This window comes from Monodelphis domestica, chromosome 3 (assembly GCF_027887165.1).
Source record: "Monodelphis domestica isolate mMonDom1 chromosome 3, mMonDom1.pri, whole genome shotgun sequence".
NCBI lineage: Eukaryota > Metazoa > Chordata > Mammalia > Didelphimorphia > Didelphidae > Monodelphis > Monodelphis domestica.
This window is the reverse complement of record NC_077229.1, coordinates 138,137,926-138,156,648: the sequence shown is the minus strand read 5'-3', so window position 1 is coordinate 138,156,648 and position 18,723 is coordinate 138,137,926. Positions and strand designations below refer to the sequence as shown.

Genomic DNA, 18,723 nt, shown 5'->3' with positions numbered 1-18,723 from the left:
TTTGCAAGCCTTCAAGTATAAGAGAATTACATTATTAGTATCCACTGTAGAAGGAAATGGCAACCTTCCTAGTAACTTTGGCAAGAAAACCCCATGGATACTTATGGTCCATGGGGTCACAAAGAATCGGGCATGATTAAGCAACTGAACAACAACAGATTATTAGAATTGCAGCCTGGGAACTGAAAGGGAAGTTAGAGACTGAGACCCAGAAAGGGTAAGGGATTTGCCCGAGTCAGGTAGCATGTGGAAGAGCTGCCACTTGAAATGAGATCCTCTTATTACAAACCAGGTGCTCTTTCCATAGTTTATTAACTTTTCCATGGTTAGTATTAATAATGAGTTAGGGCTATTATTATTCACATTAATGATTAAAGACATTTGGAGCTAGGAAGGACTTCAAAGTCCCTTAGTAGGCAAAGAGTTGACCATTCCCGAGTCTTTTATTACTTCATCCGGAGCTTTAATAAACCTCACACAGTCATATAATATCACCAGGGAATTCTAGAATCCTCAAGCAGGCACCCACACTACTTATATACTTGAGAAAGGAAGAATGGAAAAATAAAAAAGGCAATTCACACAAACTTAAGGAAACCCCCAAAGACCTTTCAGTGAATTAATAGTTAAGATAACTAAGACAAATGCTTTTTAAAAAAAAAATTATTTGAATAGCTTCCATTCTCCACTTTACTTGGTGATAGAATTACTTTTTTCTTTCAGGGATTCAGAAATTAAGGCTCAGAGATACTGTGACAAGATAAAAGGAATAACAAATATATGCTATTTTGAATTCTCTACACAGCTACTTTAGTGATCAGCTGTTATTTCTATAACAATTATTTGCTGAGACACAGGAAGTTTCTTCACACCATCTCTGGCCAATATGAGCTGGAAAAACTCCATTTTCTTTGGTCCAGGAAACTCCTACAAGCAATCTTATTCCAATGAATAGCACACTATTTCAAACAAAGAAGATGCCAATGTAAATCTTTTGTTTGTTTGTTTGTTTTGGTTCAAACTTGTGTTTCCATTTGGGTAGGATGGAAATCTTTATATGTGAAAATCAGCAACTTCTAATGTATAGTCTTAAAGAAATGCCTGGGGCATTGAGAGGTTAAGTGATCTAACTAAAGTCACACAGAGGCAGGCAGGACTTGAACCCATGTCTTCTTGAGACCAATGTTGATCCTCCACTTTATCACACTGAATCCACTGATTTCTTTTTTTTGACACCACTTCCTAGCAATTAATCATCTTGGCAGTGGGTGACATCTTAGACTTAAGTCTTATTTTTTAAAACTGCTGGCATCTCAATATATGCAAAAATAGAGTTTTTTACCCTCTACTGGAAAAGCATGTTTTATAACCAAAAAAAGAGGAAAAAAAGCTTTTTTTCCCCCAAAACTAACCAACACATTAACCAAATTTGACATTATATATTATGTTCTATACCCAAAAGTTTTATCTTAAAATAAAAAATGAACCCAGAGATGTGGACTGAGTTTCCCTGTATCCTCTTTGATCTATATTTATGTCCAAACTTTGGGTTGAAAGGTTCTTTTGTCTTTGTGACAAATACATAGAATCGTAATTTCCAGGTCAGTACCAGCCCCAAACCATGCTTTAGGGAAAAGTCCATAGCTCTAATATACTGAAAATATCTTGAAGCTAAGAACGATATTTTCATTTGAGAAGGGACAGGAAAAAGTGAAGACATCTTCAATTCCTTCTCAAGGATTTCTCTGATTACAAACTTGGGAGAAATTTCAATTTTCTCTTCGGCTTCTCTTGCCCTTACCCTTAGATCCTCCACTCCTCCCTTTCCTAGCTCTCCTCCCTAGCCCATTCTACCTGAGAAGAGTTTTGGCTGTTTTCTTTTTCTTGTTGAGAGTCCAGTTAATGCACTGAGTCATAACAGTGGAGATCCTGCCATAGCCAGAGGCTTCTGAAGCTCTAGGGTCCCCCCTTCCCCTACCCCAACCCCCTACCCCTTACCCCCAGCCCAGACTGTGCTCAGGCATTCTGGTATAGGAACCACAACAGCCCTTTCCCCAAACCTTAGCCTTCCTGCTCACCCTGGTGATTTGGATGTTGTTCAGCTGCTGCTGCCAGTGTAGAATGGTCTCCATTCGGTACACCCACATGTTAATGTTCCCAACCAGAACAGACTTGCCTACCCTCTGGACCAGAGTACACAAGGATGTGTAGAGAGTCTGCAGCAACTCTCTAATCAATCTGATATTTTGTTGGTCTTCAAGGACTTGGGAGAAAAAAAAATAAAGAAAAAAATTATTACTTATTTAGTGTTTTTTACTTCTTCTTTTCTATATTTTGCACGTCCCTTGAGTTTTTATTTTTTCAAAACTCTCTGCTTTCAGGCAATTAATAACCAACAAGGATTTATGAAGTGCATTATAGACCAGGTATTTTGTTAAGTGTTGGGGATTTAAAGAGTCCTGATGTCAAGGAAGTTACATTAAAAACTGGAGAGGCTGCTCACCAGCTAAGACTGTGTTATATACGCTGGCAATGAGAACAGCCTGGACCAAGGTTTTCATAGGGGAAGGAGATGGTTCATTTTATCCCCATGGAACAGAACAAGAGAAACATATTAGAACACTTAATGAATTGGGTCCTGATATATTCCATACAATAACAGTACTTAGAGATTTTCAGTGATGCTATTATTTTTTCTATCCATCTGTAAAAGTAATTGGTTGGTGTCCTTCTCATGCCTTTAAAAACTGATATGTGCATACATATGCATACACATATAACAATGCATCGATGCACGTGTGCACAAATATATGTTAAAATAAATTTACCTTTCAGCACAACTTTTTCCAAAATGTTCATGAAGTTCTTTTGGGCGATGCCACTCAAGGAAGTGAGCTGTGATTTTGCTATCAGTTCCAACAGCTGTGGATAAAAATAGAAGTTGCCAGGCTTAGAATACAGAGGTGTTTTTTTTCTTTCCTCCTCTAATCTGTGCTTTGAGTCATGTGACACAGCACAGATCCACATTGACGGCTAAAGAGATAAATGGCAGGCAGGGCCAGCCCCAGTGAGAAGCAGATGCTCAAAATAAAAAGATAAATGGGAGCAATTAAAAATCCATAGCAGAGGAAGTGGGCTGAGGAATTTGATGCTTTTCTTTGAAAATATAAGGAATTTTGGCTTAAATCAGGACCACCCCATCCCATTTGCCCTCCTTTTGTTGCTCCCCATGAAGCTCATGTCTTTTGAAAAGAGACAAGCTTGCTGTGACCTGCTACTAATGCTTTACTTCTCCATAATCACCTCCCAAGTAGCAAAAGAAACAGATTTAAATTCTGCTTTTTTCTCTTTGTCCCATCCCTACTTTTGTAAAGAACTGGCAGTGAACCTTAAAATATTCAAAATAAGAACAGAGGAAGATGACTGGTGAGAATCAAGGTTCCAGGATAACCGGCCCCAAATAACCAAATGGATTGTATATTCCTTATATAATTTGAATCATTATGGAGCCTTTTAGAGTTCACCAAAATAGTCATACTTTCCCAATGGAATCTGAGTAGAATTACATTTGGGGTTAGCAGAATAAAAGGAACTAATGAAAATTTTCCTGCCCCCAAGTCTGAGGAAGCTCTTGTCACTGAGTCTGAAAGAGGAGGAAGAGGGCTATGAAAGAAATTTTTATATAATTTTGTGAGCTGGAATGAACTTTAGAGATCAGTTAGCTCAATCCCTGTAATTTTTTTCTTGCAGATAAGGGAAGGAAGTACTGAAGGAATTTAAGCAACTTGCCCAAGGTCACATAAGAAATTATTGGCAAAAGCAGTACTCATACCCAGTTTTCCTCTTATTTCCTTGTTGGCTACTCTTTTAACTAGCTCATGCTGTCTCCCTAATTTTTGCAGCATCTGATTCACCTAAAATAAGGGTTTTTAAATTTTTTGGTATCCTGGACCCCTTTGGCAGTTTTGTGAAGCTTAATAGACTCCTCAGAATCATGTATTTAAATGCATAAAAGAAAACATGCAGGATAACAAAGGAAGCCAATTAGATTGAAACTGAAAGTAATAAAAATTTTTGCGTGTAAATATGTATATGTATAAAGTTCATAGGCCTAAGCTTAAGAACCTTTGGTCTAGATCACCACTTGAGTTATGGGTTTTGCACGCAACAAAGAATGACTAGCATGCATAAACACTGAATTTGTTCATGAACTTGTACTGTGAGCTCATAGCAAAGAAACTTATTTCTGTTACTTGCCTATTTTGCTCAACACACTTCCCCAGGCATGTGACTGTCAATTGGGGAGCTGGAGTGGTTAAAAGTGACCAATCAACTCTTCCATTTATTGGCTTGCCAACACCCTGGACCAGAAAGCTGATGTTCTATTAATATCCTGCACCTCATATGACCCTCGAAAAGTAAGATGAAAGAAAACAAAAACCTAGATCATTGCTCAGGAGGGCAGGCTGCCTTGTACTGTGACTCATCATTAAGGGGAAAAAACCCCAACACCCAACACCAAGAAGGATTCAGACTGAGACGCCCATCCCAGGTCTAAGGTCCAAAGTAACCACCAGGCACTTCACACTAACAGGGTTATTTTAAATCTTGTCTAAAATGCTCCAAATCACAAGGTGTAGAGGTGAATGTGGTGTGAGGGTATGGGGACTGTGCAACTGAGGAAGAAGAAGGCTTTTGGCATGAGAAGTTGCTTTGAAAGAAGAAATGTAAAATATTTGGTAGCTAAAGAACTGACTGACCAATCAAAATATAACCTAGTTGAGGCAGGGCCTTAGGATTTAGGACTGGAAAAGACTTTAGAGATCATCTAGTCCAACCTCTTCATTTTATTGATAAGGATACTGAGGCTCGGACAGCTTTAAGTGATTTACCCAAGATCACACAGGTTGTGTGAAAGTCCATTTGTCCATCCGTCCATCCATCCATCCATCCATCCATCCATCCATCCATCCATCCATTTATTCAGTTACTCACTCATTCAACATTTATTAAGCAGCTCCTCTTTACAACTTGCAAAACCTGGGTCTTCTGCCTTAATCCAGTGCCCTTTTCATGGAAACAAGTTTTTTTGCTGGATATTTTGTTTATCCTTTTATTTCTTACCTAATATGACATTGCATATAGTTTTTTTAATAAATACTTATAGCATGAATCAATAATGGGTAGAAATCATAAGTGGAAGATTTTGGTTCAATATGAAGAATGATCTTAATAACGGAATAGATAGTGATTCCTCTGTCACTGGAGGTATTCAAACAAAGACTAGATGACTTATCTAGGATACTGAATAGGGGGTTCATGCATCAGGTAGAGGATTTAAATTAGATGACCTTTAATGCTACTTTAAACTCTAGGGTTTTAGGATTTGCCCAGCTCTGTATTTTAATCTTTAACCATTTCTATGCAAATTCATTTTTTCCTTTCTGATTTTCAGTTTTCCAACCTCCAAAATAGGGATATTAGTACAGAAGCCAAAATATGTATAAATTTAAACACACATATACACAACTGATAAACTTTGATGGTTTAAAGTGAAAATCACATGGCTAATGATTAGGAATACCAGAGTTATCAGCTTGCTGTTTCATTTTGAACACTGATAGCCCCCTGTAATGATGTTTTACCTATTCATGGAGCCAATGATTCCCCTGAGGAGGTTTCTGTCGCCCTATTTACAGATCATCATGCTGACAATGATAATGATGACAGTAAGGTCTTATTGGCCTGGAAGAATTTTTCCCTACTATAAAGTATGAATATATTTAGGACCGTCTGCCAGCATCTTTAATTTGGAGGTTTATGCTCTAACAAAACTGAATGATCCCTTTTGGCATTTGCCAGACCCTATATGTGAGGATAGCCTCAGCAGCCTCCTTCCAATTAGGCTTCAGCAGAGTTTTTCTGGTTTTGAAGAGGACCATTGAGAAAACCTCCACTAAAGCCCTACCCCAGGGTCCCTTTGTGGCATGGAGGTGACCCTGGATTCTCAAAGGCAATGCCAAGGGAGCTCAAGTTCTGGCAAGTCCTACCAGGCTCTAAGGCTCCCTTCCAGCACCAGCCTGGGGATGAGCTCTGTTTCTGCCATCTGAGAAGCTCAGCACCGCAAAGTTCAGGACAGGCTCATTACCAGACGGCTGCTTCTCGGATGATCTCTCTCTTTTTTTTTCCCTTTCATTAGAGGCTTAGAGGGAGAGGAGTGGGGAACAACTCAGGAAGAATTCTGATTAAGCTGTGAATGATCAGTGATGTGCATTATTAGAGCTTGTGCTCAGGCTGATGAAATCCTGGATGTTTCAAAAAAATGAAGTGAGTGGAGGGAAACTAGCATGAATATGATTCAGGTCTGGCATAGTTGCTATTTTCCTTCACCATCACTGTCAAGAATATTATAGATTTATAGAGAATCATAGGCTCTTTAGAACTAGAAGTGAGGTGGTACAGTAGAGAGAATGCTAACCTAGAAGTGAAGATCAGAGTTCAAATTGAGCCTCAGATATGTCTTTTTTAAAACCTTATCTTCTTTCTTAGAACTGATACTAAATATTGGTTCCAAGGCAGAAGAGCAGGAATTAAGTGATTTGCTCAGAGTCTCCCCACTAAGAAGTGTTTGAGGCCAGAACTGGACCCAGATCCTTCCATCTCCAGGTCTCGCTCTCTATCCACTGAGCCACCTAGCTGCCCCCTCCCAGACACATTCTAGCTGGATGAACCTGGACAAGTCATTGAACTCCTTGACTCAGTTTCCCTCATCATCAAAATGAGGATACCAATATCATCTCTCTTATGGGGCTGTCATGAGGTCTGAATGAGATAATAAATGGTAAATGCTTTGCAAACTCAAAAGTGTTTACAATCTAAAAAGTGTTTACAATCTAAATATAAGTATGGTACATATATAGATACAAATGTATATATAATTATTACTAATGTATATATAATTATTACTATTAGAGAACTGGGCTTGTATACTGGCTCTCTGCTGCATATGATCGGGGTGCCCTTTGGCAGGTTATTGAAGCTCTGTGTCCTAGTGTCCTCATTAGTAAAATAAAGGGTGAGGGAACCTGCATTTGAAGTGCTGGAAATTCTGGGCAAACTCTAAGGTTCCTCTGCAGTGATAAATTCTGCAAGCTGAGTTCCTTGAGTGATGACTCGATGATACTCAAGCTGGTTCAATCCCCTTCCTCGTTTTACAGATGTGGAACCAGTCTGCCATGAAGCTTGCCACAACACATCCTAAAGTTATGACAATCTACAGCCCATCAACATGGAATTTGATAGGATGAAATAAGGGTCATGCCTTTTCCCTTTCATGATCCAGCATCAAATTCCCTTCTGAAAATAGTCAGGACGCTAATGATATATCCACACTTTCAGGAAAAACAAAGTCTTGAAAGCTTATACCAACACTATGTTGTGAATAGCGACCACTGGGATATCAGATTCCATGGCATAACGGGGCAACAGGTGCAGGGGACTTGGTCTGCCCATTGGTGTTATTGGCCTGGGCACACATGTGCTCCTCTTAAATGTCTGTTGAATGAATGAAGGAAGGAGAAAGGGAAAGTTGGAAGGAAAGGATGAACGGTGATTGTGAGTACCTTTTAAAAAATGCCAAATGAGGAGTGGTTAGATAGCACAGTGGATAGAGAGCCAGGATTAGATTTGGGAGGACCTGGGTGCAAATCTTCCTAGCTTCATGAAATCAATTTCTTATTCCTTACTTTAGAATTGATACTTAGTATTTTGATACTTAATATTGGTTTTTAGACAGAAGGTAAAGGTCTTTAAAAATGATGCATGAGAGGGAAAATAAATCTAGGTTTCTGATTACTTTAGATAATCTACTTTGATTCTTCTTTTTTTTTTAATCCTTACTTTCTGTCTTAGTAAGAATTCTAAGATAGAAGGGCAAGGGCTAGGCAAACCGGAGTTAAGTGACTTGTCTAGGGTCACACATTAAGGAAGTGCTCCTTAGAGGGGACTTTGGGTCTTTCCTGGCTGGGAGGATCTGACCTGAGTTTATGTTTCCTTAGCACTAGTTTCAGGATCATTTCCATGCCAATGAGGCATCAGAGGAGGTGTTTAGTAGAGGCTATAAAAATATATATTTTTTTACTTTCTGCCTTAGAATCAGTACTATTGGTCCCAAGGCAGAAGATTGGTAAAGGCAATTAGGATTAAGTGACTTGCTTAGGGTCACACAGCTAGGAAGTGTCTGAATCCAGACTTGAACCCAGGGCTTCCCATCTCTGGGCCTGGCTCTCAATCCACTGAGCCACCCAGCTGCCTCTAAAAAAATGAAAAAAACAAACAAACAACTTACCTTCTGTCTTAGTATCAGGATTTAAAAATTAAAAAAAAACATTTTAAAAGAATTTAAAAATATCTAAGATAGAACAGATGACAAGGGCTAGGTAACTGGGGCTAAATAACGTGCTCAGGGTCACACAGCTAGGAAGTCTGAGGCTGGTTTTGAACCCAGGTCCCTTTGATTCTGGGTCTTGTATTCTATCCACTGTGCTACAGAGGTGACCTTGTAGGTTTTAAAATTAAGAAAGAAAGTGTGTGGCCAGAAAGCAGCCTTCATGAAACTATTTCATGGGCAAGAGCTGGTTGGTTCCACCTTCCTATATATCCATAGGCCAGCAAGAGTATTTTATTGAGGACCAGCTCTGAAATGAGATGTGATTTTCATTTTATCTCCATATAACTCTGGCTGAGTAAGTGCCTGAACACACAGAGTGAATGTTAATTTGTATACATTTGCTTACCTAGGTGATTTACTATCAGAAACTGTATCTATCTTACTTCCTCCCCTCCTAGTCAGGGTAAAGGAGAACAAAGGAGAATTTGTCATGTAAGGAGTAAGGAGAATTTACTGGTGAGGATTGAACAATTACTCTGAAGGCAAAACCAAATAAAACAAACATTTTCTATGCAATACATTTTAGTAATTATTTATATACTTAATTATATCCATGGGGGAAGGAGAAAGGAGGGAGAAAGGAAGGAAAGGGCAATAAAAGGAGAATGAGGGAGAATGTGGAAAAAAGAGAAGGGAGCTAATTGGAGAAGAAAGGAGATGAAAGGAAGGCAGGAAAGAAGGAAGGAAAGGAGGAAAGAAGGGAAGGAAGGGAAGAAGAAAGGAGGTTAGAAAATTGGAAGAAAGGAGAGAGATTTGGGAAGAAGGAAAGAAGAGAAAGAAGAAAGTATAGAACTAGAGTGAGGGAGAAATGAAGGGGGAGAAGGGAGAAAAGGGAAAAGAAAGAAGTGAAGATACGAAGCAGAAGGAAGGGGAAGGAGAAAAGGATGAAGATAGGGGTGGAAGGAAAGAGAGAAAGAAGGAAAGAGAGAAAATGTGGAAGGAAGAAGAGAGGGTATGATCACAACTCCTGAATTCTATGTGGCTATTACCACCTTTCCTTATTGTATATATACATTGTAATGAGAAATGACTAGTTTTTCCCCCCCAGCAAGATAAATGCTTCTGAGAAACAGGATGAAGGAATGGGAGTCACTACAAATTACAACCATATCCTGCCCTTGAGCCTCTGCTGTTGCTACTGCTCTGCCATTGGAGATTTGTCACAAATCTCAGCAAGGAGACCACCAGGATTTATATACCTTCCAAGATGAATGGGTAGGAATGAGATCTTCAGAAATTAATCGGTGTGTCCACATTTAGGCACATTAGTCTTTTTGTGTGTTGGAATATTATATCTGGAAGGATGTGTTAGAAGTAATGTAGTTGGGGCAGGTAGTTGGCTCATTGAATTGAGAACCAGGTTTGGAGTCAGGAGGTCCTGGGTTCAAAGTTGGCCTCAGACACTATTGCCTAGCCCTGCCCTTCTGCCTTAGAATTTTTACTAAGATAGAGAAAGTTTCAAAAATAAATAAAATGAATTAAAAAATAAGCAGGGTAGTGTAACTCCTTTGTTTTATAAATGAAGAAAGAGGCCAAAGGACATAAAGAAAGCTGGGTAAGGTCACACAGCGGGTGTGGAATATCCTTTAAAAGAATTTCATGATAGCCTCCTTTAGCATTGTTCCACCAATTCATGGAGCCACTTGGTGCTCTTGCATGGCCATGCTTGGACCTAGTTAGTTGTTACTCAAAGGCATGACAAATTCAGGTAGGAAAAGCAGACCCAAATCTAGAGAGTACAACAGTAGATATATGTGTGTGTGTACACACACACACACACACACACACACACACACACATATCTTTGAAACAACCATGGAAAGACTTACAGGATCTTAGGGGGAAGTGGAGGGCAGGGGCACAAGCATTTATTAAGTACCTACAACAGGCCAGTCACCTTGCTAAATGCTTTACAAATATGATCTCAGAGGGGTTTCTAGGTAGGATAGAGCAGCAGGCCTGGAGTTGGGAGAATTTGGGTTCAAATCTGACCTCAGACTCTTCCTAGCTATGTGATCCTGGGCAAGTCACTTAATCCCAATTGCCTAGTCCTTACTGCTCTCCTATTTTAGAATCCAGACTTAGCATTGATTCTAAATCAAAAGGTATATATATATAATTATATATATAGTAATTATATATAATAAAATATATAATATTTTTATATTTTATATTTATATATTTATATAATTTATATATAGAAATATAATTTATAATAACTATAAATAAATAAATATATAAATATAAATATAATTTATATATAATATATAATAAAATAAAATAAATAATAAATAATAAAAATAATAAAAACACAAAACAAGGGGGCATCTGAGTAGCTCAGTGGATTGAGAGCCAGTTCCAGAGAAGGAAGGTTCTGGGTTCAAATCTGGCCTCAGACACTTCCCAGCTGTGTGACCCTGGGCAAGTCCCTTAACCGCCATTGCCTAGCCCTTACCACTCTTCTGCCTTGGAACCAATACCTAGTATTGATTCTAAGATGGAAGGTAAGGGTTTCAAAAGAAAACAAAACAAGTACCTCATTTGAGCCTCACAACAACCCTGGGAGGTAGTTGCTATTATTATCCTCATTTTACAGTCAAGGAAGCTGAGGCAGGAGGAGGATAAATAACTTGTTTTGGGTCACAGAACTAGTAAATGTCTGAGGTCAGATATGAACTCTGGTCCTTCTGACTCCAGGCCTAGTGCTCTATCACCTATATATCACCTAGCTGGTCTGATAGAGCTAGAAAGAACTTTAAGATCATTTAGTTCAATCTTTCCATTTTGCAAATGGGGAAAATTATGCTCACAGGGGAAGTAAGTTTCCCAAGGTCACAACCCAGGAAGTGGTACTCACTTGAACCCTAGGCTGTCCAATAGTAACTCTAGAGCAGTTTCCCCAGTATGTTCTATGCATAAGACATATTGTTAGGAACTGGAAGAGATTCATTCCCAAATTCCCCTTACGTGACAATGAGATTTTTCTAGCCTCCGTTGCGCATGTGGCTGATTCAAGAACATTTCATAATGATATCAAGCCCTGACATCATCCCAGCTTTACTGCATGTAATTTCTCACATTTCTGCCTTTTCTGTTAATACCAGTGTTAAACACCCTTAAGAAGTCTTTGTCTTCTAACAAAAATAACACCCCAGCTTTATTTTGCTCTGTTCTCCTTCCATCAGACTCTGTTCTTTCAAAACCCTTATTTACTCAATGGATGACAAATTAAAACCGTGGAAAGTTCTGGGCTGATGCTGAGCCCGAACACTGACAGGTTGGATGAGAATCACTTTCAACCACGTTAATAATCTCAGGGCATGTCAAGATTGGGTAAATATTATTTGCAAGTAAAATATTCCTTTGACTTTCTTTCTTTCTTTCTTTTTGAAAGAACAGTCAAGTCTAGAAGAATTAATTGTACTTTCAACATAGCCAAAGTTAACCCTGGCCCCTTTGATTCGTCCTGAGGGCTGCTACAGATGAAAACACATTTCTATCCTTCCAATAGCAACCTAGTTTCTGGTCAAATAAAGCAAATCTCATCTCCTACAGTTGGTTTTCAAGGCCTTCTATAATTCCATTAACTTAACTTAATTCCAATTCTATTCAATAGACAGTTATTAAGCACCAATACCCTGTAGAACATTGTGCTAGATACTGGGAAAGAATCAAAGTTTAGATGAGACAAATTTCCTGCCTTCCTTAAGCTTACGGTCTAGGAGAATGGAAAACAATATGTAGAAATGCAAAATAACAAAAGATACATAAACAAAATATTATATAAGTTGGGGGAGAATGAGTTGACCCCAATGCAGCAATGAGGGAAGGCTTTTTGGAGGCATATTCTTCCCATACACAATAGAAAAGGACTGAAAACCTATAGGACCACACTCAAGTGAAGGGAGAAGGGCACTAAGAATTGGCATAAGTGCCCAATTCATTTGAGGTCATTCTAGGGTGAGTACCTGCCTCAGGGTGGCAAAATGTCCAAGGAGGCCATCATCTACCCAAAACTTGGCCTGCAAATGGCTTTAATTGAAGGCATCAGTTTTAAATTTTGGATCACAGGACCAGATTTCAGCAATTCACTTGCCAAACCACTGGTCAATTTAAGCTAAAACATTTCTTGTTTTGAGAAATGCATTCTTAGGAGGAAGAATGCGGCAACTTGTTGGAAGAATTAAAAAAAAAAAGAAAATGAGGGTGGCAATTTAGGGAAAAAAAACCCAACCCAAGAATATGCAGTGGTTATAGCTCTCACACAGAAGGCTCGGCTGCAGAGCACTGGTGGGAAGGCATCAATATGCTTCCCTGCTTGTCTGCCTTGATCCATCAGTACCTTTGGATGGGAATGAGCCTGTGCAAAAGCCTCCAAGAACTTGGATGGTTGCAGATACAGCTGTAAAACAGTAGCCTCATTCTCATTCCACAGGGAACAATGGGTGGGGCAGCGTGGTGATTTGGGTCAAAAAACCCAGACCCCACAGGCCTGTAAAGTCTGCTAATGGGTGTGTGCATTCCATGATCCTTGCATTATCCCCACTGTTCCTCCTCGAAGCCCTTTTTTAATGCCTCCCTGGGCATGGAGGTGACCCTGGGTGCTCAGAGACTATGCCAGAGAAACACAAGCTCTGGCAGTTTCTATCAAGCTGGAAGGGCTTCAAGTTTAGGCCTGGCAAAGGGCTCTGCATCTGGTGTCCAAGGACTAGCCCAACTAAATCCAGAGGCTCATCATCACAGGATTGGCCACTAGGCAATCTTTTTTTTTTTTTTGGCCACAGTAACTTCTGAAACCACCCATTAAACCATGAAGGGTTTGGAATCTGTTTCAATGGAGCAAAGACCCACGGTGAAGAAAAGACAGAATTTTGGAGCACTGAACAAAGTATTTCCCTTTACTTAAAAGGTAAGTCATGGGACATAGGAACAAAGGGAACATTCTGACCTTCAGTCTCATGGAGGAGCCAATATTCAACACTAAAAATTAGACTTCTACCAGATCTGTTCTTCCTACATTATTACTTTCATCTGATTGCCCCCTTGCTTAAAAAGTTCCTATAACTCTTCATTGTCTACAGGATAAAGTCCAATTAGTTGACTTGGCATTCAAGCCCCTTCTTAAGTTCTTATCTTCTATCATGCTGCTCCCCTAAGGTAAGACTGAGCTTTGGGCTGAAAACCAGCCTAGAGATGACTCCTGAATGCACCCTGTACTTTTCTGCCTTTGCATGCTTTCCCAAGTGGCTCCCCTTGCCTGGGATGCTCTTCCATTTCCTCCTTGCTTGGATGAATCCTACTCTTCTTCTAAGCCCTCTGTGAAACCTCCTCCAACAACATGGTTCACTGGAGTTCCTTCCTTCTTAATAGGATTTCCTGTTTATCCTTACTGTGTCCTGGGCACTGAAACACTGTGGTCCTGTAGTTCTTGTCAGCTACCTCTAAAAAGACCTACCTCTTTGCTCCTTCCCCATCTTCACCTCCTATCTCTGATCCCCTTCTTTGTATCCCCTTCCAATCCCATGTGTTCTCCACAGCAGGTAGAGAAACAGAGAGTCAGGAAACCTGGGTTCAAATTCTACCTCAGGCACTTAGGAGCAATGTGAGAATGGACAAGTCACTTAGCTTTCATAGCCTTTTCTTCCTCATCTGTAATATAAAATTTGTCCTGCCTAACTCAGGAGAGAAGCATTTTGCAATTCTACCTCTCCCCATAAACTCTCTAATACAAGGCTCCACATAAATACAAGCTATTATTTTTTTTAAACTCTTATCTTCTATATTAGAATCAATACTGTGTATTGGTTCTAAGGCAGAAGAACCATAAGGGCTAGGCAAGGATGGCCTTAGGGTCACATAGGTAGGAGATGTCTGAGTCCAGATTTTTTGAACCCAGGACCATCCATTTTCAGGCCTGACTCTATCCACTGAGCCACCTAGCTGCCCTCATGACTGATTATTATTCACGGGGCTGTCACCAGAAGTCTCAATTAGAGTAGAATGTGACAATTTAACTACTCATAATAACTCATAAAACATTTTACAAAGCACTTCTGCATCCCTGAGCTTATTTATTTTTTCCCATTGACCCTGTTAGGCAGAGACTGCAGGTTATTATTTTTATTTTACAGGAAGGAACTAAAGTTCAGAGAAAAAAGGTGATTTGCCCAAGATCACACATTTAGTAGGCAGCAGAGCCAAGGGTAGAACCCAAGGCTTTTGGCTCCAAATTGAGGGCTCTTCCTATTACTACACCAGGATGCCTCCAGTAGGGACACTGAGCTTAAATTTTTCTTCTTTTTTCTTAAATCCTTATTTTTCTGTCTTATTAACAAATCGAAGACAGAAGGGCAAGGGGGTTAAGGCACTTTCCCAGAGTCACACAGCTAAGAAGTATTCTGAGTATCAGTTCCAAAGTAGCACTTAGGCACTCCAACTCCTGACTCTGGATATTTTCTCGGGCTGGCTGTCCTCCATACCGGGAATGCCCTCTCTCTTCATCTCGGCCTCCTGGCTTTTCCCAAATAAAACCCCATCATGTAGAAGAAGCCTTTCTTGTCTTCCCTCTGTTAATATGTGTCTCTTTCTTCTTGCCTATATTAGATTGCAAGCTCTTTAAGGGCAGAGACTGACTCCCTGCCCCCCTTTTAAAAACTCTTACCTTCTGTCTTAGAATTGATATTAAGTATACTGATCCTTATTAAATGACTTGCCCAGGGTCACATAGCTAGAAAGTGTCTAAAGTCATATTGGAACTCAGCACCATTGAGCCATCTAGTTGCCCCTTTGTCTTTAGCTTCTTTTTATATCCCCAGTGCTTAGCCCAGTGCCTGGCACAGAGCAGATGTCTGATAAGTGTTGATTGATTGATATCTGGTTTGCATGTTTTCTCTCCCATTAGATTGTGAGCTCCTTCAGAGCAGGGATTTTCTTTTTTGCTCTTCTTTCATCTCCAGTGCTCAGTATAGTGCCTGGAACATAGTAGGTGCTTAAAAATGCTTGTTGATTGACTGGTATTTGTGGATGACTATTTGTGGATTAGAAAGCTCCTATTAGGCACCTTAGTTAGATTAGAAACCTTAATCTCATTTGTTATTCATAGCCATCCCTATGAATTCGGCAGGGCAATCATTTGATTACCTTTGAGATAAATCTCCTATGTGTCCTGGTGACAGCTGGGATCTCTCATGGAGCTCCTACTAATGGTAACTCCATTCCACCATCAGGAAGGGTCCCAGCCTTCCATTCTTCCTCTCCATCTTTTGAGTGGCAGAAGCCAAATATGTTGACCTTCAGGTCATGGTGCAAACTAAATCTTTTCAGACTGTTACATTAATAGGTAGGCTGTATCCTGATGTTTCTTAATGTTCTAAATAGTTCTGAATGACCTTGGAAATTCACGGTGAAAGATTATTCATTTTTAAAGGATGTGAGCCCATTCACAGGTCAAATAATATTGGGGCCAAGCCCTAGACAAGCTTTCTTATATGTAGTGAAATGAGCTCACGCAAGTTTTAAGCCTTAAAGGCACTGCCGGATGACCACCATGCTTCTATGTATATAAAAGGGATTTTTATCCAAGTCCAGGTTGGACGAGATGGTAACTGAGGTCCCTTCTCAGACACTCAGCCAACAAGTTTTATTAAGTGCATGCTATCGGTCAGGCTCTGTGCTAAGGACTGGGGAGACCCAAATATGCTTCTTGCCCTCCAGGAACTTCCATTCTAATGGAAGAGACAACATGCAAATAAACACGTATATCCAAGAAAGCCTGTGATTCTGTAATACAAAAAGTTCATAAAAAAGAAAAGTATGTAACACCTTTGTTACCAAGTGGATTTTGAAAAAATTGACAATTTAAAAAGCTGCAGAATTTATCTGTCATGCTTACTAAACAGGTTTTTGAAATAGAAGCAGATTTTTAATATACCTGCTTTTTAGAGGCACATGCTTTTCTCTTTTAAATGAACTTAAAAAGTTGATTAGACCTATATAATAGTTTAATGACTAGATCTAAGGATTAATTGTAATAAAAAAATTTAGAGGATTAAAATCTGATGGATTAGAGAATAGGGAATTAGGGTACCTGGCATGACAGTTCCTCTAATACTCTAATAGATCTGGGATCTCTCTGATTCAGCTATATTCTTTCAATGTGATGAAGATTTCAATCCTTGGACATCTAGATGTCTGAGCCTATTCATAACAATGGTCCATCCTATATGCTCGAGGCTTCCTCCAGCACTTTTTTTTAAAAATAAAACCTTTATCTTCTGTCTTAAGATCAATTCTAAGACAGAAGAGTGGCAGGGGATAGGCAATTGGGGTTAAGTGACTTGCTTGGGGTCACATAGCTAGGAAGTGTCTGAGGCCAAATTTGAACCCAGATCCTCTTGACTACAGACCTGGTGCATTATCCATTGTCCACCTATCTGCTCTTCTTCAATACTCTTTATTTTAATTCATTTTATTTTATTTCTTAAATCAATGATATTTTCCCAATTACATGTAATAATATTTTTCAACATACATTTCCCAAAATTATAAATGATCTCCTTTACTTCTTTCCCTCCCCCCACTCAGAGATGGTAAGTAATTGATTTGGGCCATCCATGTATATCAACTTCAATACTCTTGATAGCATGCAGGACGTACATTGGGTACCAGAGGATTATAGGTCCAAGAGTGGGAAGGGACCTCAGAGAGCATCTATTCCAACCTCATTTTAAGAGATGAGCTCGCTGAGACCCACAGGGTTAAGTGTTTTGTCCAAGATATCCAAGGTACTTAGTATTAGATGAGAAATTTGTACCTATGTCCTTTGCTAACAGCAATGCCCCTTTCCTTGCTTTCACCACATAATCCGTCTGTTGTTTTTCCCCAGTCCTGTTTCTCTGGATTATGCTCCTGCACACTGTAATTGTAATTCTTCCTGGGTAGGTGCTCTGCTTCAGCCCATTTGCATCTACCGTTAGCCTCTCCACTGCCTTTTAAGTGATTTGGTGCATTCAGAATCTTTAACCAAGAAAACGGATGATGGTACTCTAGAAATACTGAATGGCTCACAGTTCTCTCACAGCCCTTAATGTTTAACATGGCGATCTACCCTGCGAGGTGGGTAGTGCCAATATTACAGATGAAGAAATGGGCTTTGAGAGATTGACTTGCTGAGAGTCACACAACTATTAGTCTCTGGGCTACGATTTGAACCCAGTTCTCTTAATTCCAAGTCCAACACTCTTTCTACTCTGCTATACTCTGGAAATAGCCTACGGTAGGAAAGAGGAATGAGCATTTGTATAGAATATAGCTCTTATTATTACTATGCCAGGTACTGTGCTAAGTGCTTTACAAATATTATCTCATTTGATCCTTACAACAACTTTGGGATGGAGATGCTGCTATTATCCTAAAATGTGGAAACAGAGATAGACAGATATTACACAAAGCTACTAGAACCCAGGACTTCTGACTGTAAGCTCGCTGTGGTATCACCTAGGGGCTGATATGTGTGTGTGTTTACCATATGTAGCTGTCTGCAATTAGGAAGTGTGTGTGTGTGGGGGTGGGAAACTTACTTCAAGAAATTTCACTGTAATATATATCTCACAGGGTCATCTGATGATTACAAAGAGGCCATCTGTAAAATGCCTTTGATTCCCCAAAGGAAAAACAAACAAACAAACCTCAAAACAGAAACAGTGCCTGTTATTATGAAAGTGTTTTAAGGGTCAGAGTCAAATAACACCATTCCAAAAGTTGCTGAGGGGTTTAAGCAGAAGGGAAAAAAATGAAATTCTTCCTTCTCTAAATAAGAATATTCTTCCAGTGTTTCTAAACCAAAATACCTTTTAGAGCACTCAGCAGTTTTTTCCTTTGTGACCTTAAGAAGATTTGAGGGCAGGACCCCTGGTGCCCTGCATCTAGACTGCCACCGGTTTTACAAACTCCTTTGACTGGAGTAAAAGAAGCAAATGCACTCCTTTTACCAAGTTCTAGAGTGAATGAGATTTTTTTTTTCCTGTGTTAACAAATACATCTTAAGTCACCGTCAGTTTTTTCTTTAAGAAAAGTTGGCTTCTTTCACAGTAACTTTGTTTGAAAGGATTGACAGCCTAGGGAAACCTTGACTTTCCAAATCTCCTCTGTGGCTGGAAGGCACAGACTTCTTCCCTCCTTGGCTTCTTTTAAGGATCAGCTTGTATGTTGAGCCTTTCCTGAGCTCCTCTCTCCTTCAAATGATCAGGAATCTATTTGTGGAAATATTGTACCTC

General features: G+C 39.5%; 1 protein-coding gene across 1 annotated transcript in view; it reads right to left on the bottom strand.

Annotated features, from left to right (window-relative positions):
• FBXO32 (F-box protein 32) overlaps window positions 1–18,723 on the bottom strand; it is a 48,915-nt gene that overhangs the window by 11,266 nt on the left and 18,926 nt on the right. The window contains exons 5-6 of the mRNA XM_001370399.4: window positions 2,829–2,922; window positions 2,079–2,263 (exon numbers count right to left, since the gene is read on the bottom strand). Coding sequence (XP_001370436.1) covers window positions 2,079–2,263; window positions 2,829–2,922 — 279 coding nt within the window. The remainder of the gene's footprint in view (window positions 1–2,078; window positions 2,264–2,828; window positions 2,923–18,723) is intronic.